The sequence below is a fragment of the Terrapene carolina genome, unplaced genomic scaffold (assembly GCF_002925995.2).
Source record: "Terrapene carolina triunguis isolate 2854851 unplaced genomic scaffold, T_m_triunguis-2.0 Scaffold210, whole genome shotgun sequence".
Taxonomy (NCBI): domain Eukaryota; kingdom Metazoa; phylum Chordata; order Testudines; family Emydidae; genus Terrapene; species Terrapene triunguis.
This window is the reverse complement of record NW_020664561.1, coordinates 39,891,492-39,896,178: the sequence shown is the minus strand read 5'-3', so window position 1 is coordinate 39,896,178 and position 4,687 is coordinate 39,891,492. Positions and strand designations below refer to the sequence as shown.

General features: G+C 41.5%; 1 protein-coding gene across 1 annotated transcript; it reads left to right on the top strand.

The window, feature by feature from the left end:
* Window positions 1-960: 960 nt before the first annotated feature.
* On the top strand, window positions 961-3,745 carry LOC113407265 (CCN family member 1). The gene is made up of 5 exons (XM_026655580.2): window positions 961-1,283; window positions 1,585-1,798; window positions 2,143-2,490; window positions 2,649-2,851; window positions 2,954-3,745. The coding sequence occupies exons 1-5, from the start codon at window positions 1,221-1,223 to the stop codon at window positions 3,251-3,253; spliced, it is 1,128 nt and encodes a 375-aa protein (XP_026511365.1). The 5' UTR covers window positions 961-1,220; the 3' UTR covers window positions 3,254-3,745.
* The last annotated feature ends 942 nt before the right edge of the window (window positions 3,746-4,687 follow it).

Below are 4,687 nucleotides of genomic sequence, written 5' to 3'. Positions count from 1 at the left end.
CTTTAAAGATTATAAATTAGAGAGAACACAGTGTAGCAGTTTCTCCATTTTTCCAAGGAACAGTATATATAAAAGAGTTGTCTGACTTACCCTTCCTAGGGCAAGGCTTAGGATAAGAACATGCAGCAGAGTTATTTGCATTTCCAAATTCTGATCTTTAAAAAAAATTACACAACCTGGGGGTGAGGGCTGGGCAAGGTCAGCTGATTATATATGTACTGGACCTGTAAAGAAGTAGCCAACTTTTTCCTGTGATTCTTCAAAGTCACTGCACTGAGAACCTCCACCTTCCATGATTATAACAGAAGTGGGAACCTCTCAAAGCAAAAAGCTAGGGAAGACCTTTTAATGGAACTTTGCCAGATACTAGGGAGCTATTTATTGTGTTCCTTTCCCATTCATAAATATTTAAAAGTAAGCCATCAGGGCATTAGTTTGAAATACACACCCTCACTCACTCACTGGATCAAAGTTTTTTGGCTTTGATAGGAAGGTGCATAATTTCAGCAACAGATTTGTGCTGCTTTTCCGGACCACCCCCTCCCCCCAATATTTCAGAGTGACATTCAGTCGTACATAACTTACTTAATAAACACACAGGGAGGATCTACGTATAGCGTTTTCCAGCCTGAAAATTGGGAACTTTTTTTTTAAAAAGAACCTCCTAAAATGCATTTCCCACATGATCATAAAAGATCCTTAAAGGGAGGATTATTTAAATTATCATTTCAAGTGTGAGGATTGGGGGAAGGGGAGGGTAGAACTACTTTATTGAGACCAAAAAAAAAAAAAAAAAAGGTGCAACTTAGACAGGGAGGAGCTTGGACGCAAACCGCGCCAAGAAACATTCCTGAGATGCTTTGGAATTCTGGATGCTTTAGCATTCTGGAACGCTCAACGTCAGTGCAGCTGCAACACGCGGCGGCATCAGCACTGTATATAAGGAGTGGCTCCCTCGCTGCCTCCTCAGACTGCAAAGGGACCCCGAGAAGCGGAGGATCCAGGCAGCAGCCCTGTTATCCCTCTTGCTCTTCTCAGAAAAGAAGAAAACGTAGCAGCACACGCTTTCACAGCCCTTTAGGATTTAGACTCCTCTCTCTACAGGCACAAGAAGAGATCCACTCAGCCTGTAAAGCCGCAGGGAAAGTTTTAGGCTCTCTCTCTACTCTAGTTTGTTATTTTATTTTAGCTGTAGTAGGAAAACAATTCCTTCGCTAACAATGAGCTACCAAACCACCAGTTATTTCTTTCTGGCTGTTGCCTTCGTCCACTTATTCAGGCTGGTAAGTTGCCGTTTGCATGTAACTTTGTTTGGGATCGTAGGGTTTCGAGTTTTTTTTTTTTTTTTTTTTTAAGCTGTTTGCCATTTTTTGGACACTTTCCTGCCGCGAAATATACCCCCGGAAAGTCGATCGCCTGGGTGTATGTGTTGTGAAGGCATAAACTGGAAGCATCGCTAACTCCTAGGTGTGGACGAGCGCTGCTGTCCGTACTCTGGGCTGTTGTAAATCTCGGGTTTGTGTCTCTATGCATGGGCCATTTAGCACTTACACTCATCGGCTTTTAATGTGCTTCGTCCCCTAGGCGCTTTCCGCCTGCCCGGCCGCCTGCCAGTGCCCTCTGGAGGTACCCAAATGTGCCCCGGGAGTCGGTCTGGTTCTGGACGGCTGCGGCTGCTGTAAAGTCTGCGCTAAACAACTCAACGAGGACTGCAGTAAGACCCAGCCTTGTGATCACACCAAGGGGCTGGAATGCAATTTCGGCGCCAGTACCACGGCTCAGAAGGGGATCTGCAGAGGTAAGAGGCGTGTGGTTTGGCTCCTTTAAAAATAATAATAGTCCCCATAGTGCCCAAGTTTAGTAATTTTGAGTCCATGTATGGTTATGCTTTGTTGTTGGTAGCTTGGCAGAAAGGCACATGACTTCAGCAGTCTGGAATGCAATTCAGTATGTCTGGGCTCCGCTAAAAGCGCATAAGGAAAAGTGATTCCTGACTAACTTATTGTTCTAGCCTTGAGTCTCTAGGGGATTGTAGGGAACTTTACCATAACTCGAATTTAACCGAGCAGCAAATATGCATGCGTTTAAAACAGCGGGTCTCACCTCCAACTCCCTCCTTTCTCTCTTTATTAATCTCTGCAGCGCAATCCGAGGGGAGACCCTGTGAATATAACTCAAAAATCTACCAGAATGGTGAAAGTTTCCAGCCCAATTGTAAACACCAGTGCACATGCATAGATGGAGCTGTGGGCTGCATCCCACTCTGCCCACAAGAACTCTCTCTCCCTAACCTGGGCTGTGCCAACCCAAGGCTGGTTAAAGTCCCTGGCCAGTGCTGTGAAGAATGGGTCTGTGATGAGACCAAAGATGCTCCTGAGGAGTTGGAAGGTTTCTTCAACAAAGAATTTGGTCTGGATGTTTCTGAAGGTGAATTAACCAGGAACAACGAGCTGATTGCCATTGTGAAAGGAGGACTGAAAACGCTACCTGGTGAGTAAGGCTATTGTGCATATTAGTAACGCTCTGTATTGGGAGGGGATACTTTAAATACAATGGGTATAGTGCTTTTCTGTATTCCTCATTGAGAAGAGGCACCAAGATATATGAGAAACTTTATGCCAAGTTCTTCTTCTTTTCCTCCCTTCTAGTCTTTGGATCCGAGCCATACAGCCAATCTTTTGAGAGTCTCAAATGCATTGTGCAGACAACTTCATGGTCCCAGTGTTCAAAGACTTGTGGAACTGGCATCTCTACCAGAGTCACCAACGATAATCCCGACTGTAGACTAGTCAAAGAGACCAGGATATGTGAAGTGCGGCCATGTGAACAGACCAGTTATGGTTCCCTAAAGGTAAATATAGATAGCCCCCTTTTTCCCCCAGATGGGTCTGGGTTGAAGGTGGATGTTACAAAGAAATCTTTTGCTAATAACATTGTTACCTCTTCCATACAGAAGGGAAAGAAATGCACCAAGACCAAGAAGTCACAAGCCCCAATGAAGTTTACTTATGCTGGCTGTTCCAGTGTGAAGAAGTATCGCCCCAAATACTGTGGCTCCTGTGTGGATGGAAGATGCTGTACCCCCCACCAGACCAGGACCGTCAAGATCAGGTTCCGTTGTGATGATGGAGAAACTTTCACTAAGAATGTAATGATGATCCAGTCTTGCAAATGCAACTACAACTGTCCACATGCAAATGAAGCTTACCCGTATTACAGACTGTTCAATGACATTCACAAATTTAGGGACTAAATTGTGATGGGGGTGGGGAGTTATCAGAATTTTGAAGTAACAAGCAATGGAGAAAAGAACTCTGTGGAAATGGTGCCTTGCCCATTTGAGGGCAACATTGAGATACTACTACAAGAGCACCCTGTGCAACTGGACACTAATGCAACAGAGATTTAAGTATACTTAAAGCTTCATAGTACTGGAGCAACTTTATTGCTTCTTTTTGGAGCACCTTACCTTAATCATGTGCTGTTTTCTGTTTGTAACTGATCAGATAAATGTTTGTTCTGGTTATGAAAACTTTAAACTTTTCTAAACTCTTCAGTTTTAACACTATGCTTTTTTAAAAAATTTTTCCAAACATGAGTTGGAAGATACATTCCTTCCTGAGGTGGGCACTTTAGAGTGCTCACTGGTGGCAGCTATTATGTACCAACTATAGTTTAACTGCAAACAGAAATCAGTTGTTTTAAAGCTGAGTATTTTATTTATCAAAATGTAGCTTTTTTTTAACCCCCCTTCCCCCCCCCCCCGTAATACTGGAATAAGTTGTAAATGATTTTAATTTTATATTCAATGAATTAAAAGAATTTATTTATGGATTTAATCATTTAATAAAGAAATATTTACCTAAGTGTACTCTTAGTAGAAAATTTTGACAGGTAATAGACAATTTGGCTAAATGTGGAAGCTTTCTGTAGTAGAAGCTTGAACTTCTACAAACTCAGTTCCTCTGAAACCTAAAACAAGCTCTACCTTGGAACTAATGATGACTGATAGACTTTATTAGTTTAGGGGGAAAAAATTAAAAATTGCTCTACCCAAAGTGCAGTCCCCTATTCGCTAAAACAGATGAAAACAACTTAGTAGGTTTAAGATCAAATCTCTAAAATAGAGATTGCTTTGTTAATTACAGTGTGAAAATATTCAAATTATCCTGAAATTTGCAATAGAGTGTGTTTAATTAGAATGCATACATGCACCACAGTGTTGAATGGTGGGTTTGAAGAGTTAGTCCAGGCTCACGTTACTTTGTATAGTTGCTTCTTGAAAATTAATACATTTATGTGGAAAAAGAATGTTTCCTAGAGTCTGTAGGAGGTAGTTTGTTTTCACTAAATTCAAACTAAATGAGCTTGAAGCAATGACTTGTGTTAATCCTAATAACCCAGTGATTAAAAGTAAACATGCTGTTAACAGGAGAAGAATGTGAAGAATTTCAAGTACTTTTCCAATAGAGAGTTAAGGCCAGCCTCTCTCCCTTTCCCTTCCTCTCCCTTTTTAAATATAATTAAACTTTATATTTTGTAGATGTGAATTAAGTTTGACTATCAGCATGGTCAAAGGGTAGATGACTAGGATATGTGAAGAAAAACACTTTTTTTTACTAAGGCTATAAGAAACTGAGGAAGCCGGCATCAATGTTTGTACTAATGCTGGCTGCTACAAAGCTGC

Bases quoted from the DNA above. Each gene is read 5' to 3' on its own strand.
- LOC113407265 (XM_026655580.2), top strand. From the start codon at position 1,221: ATGAGCTACCAAACCACCAGTTATTTCTTTCTGGCTGTTGCCTTCGTC. The intron at 1,284-1,584 runs GTAAGTTGCCGT...TTCGTCCCCTAG, and splicing joins TCGTCCACTTATTCAGGCTG to GCGCTTTCCGCCTGCCCGGC. The intron at 2,852-2,953 runs GTAAATATAGAT...TCTTCCATACAG, and splicing joins CCAGTTATGGTTCCCTAAAG to AAGGGAAAGAAATGCACCAA.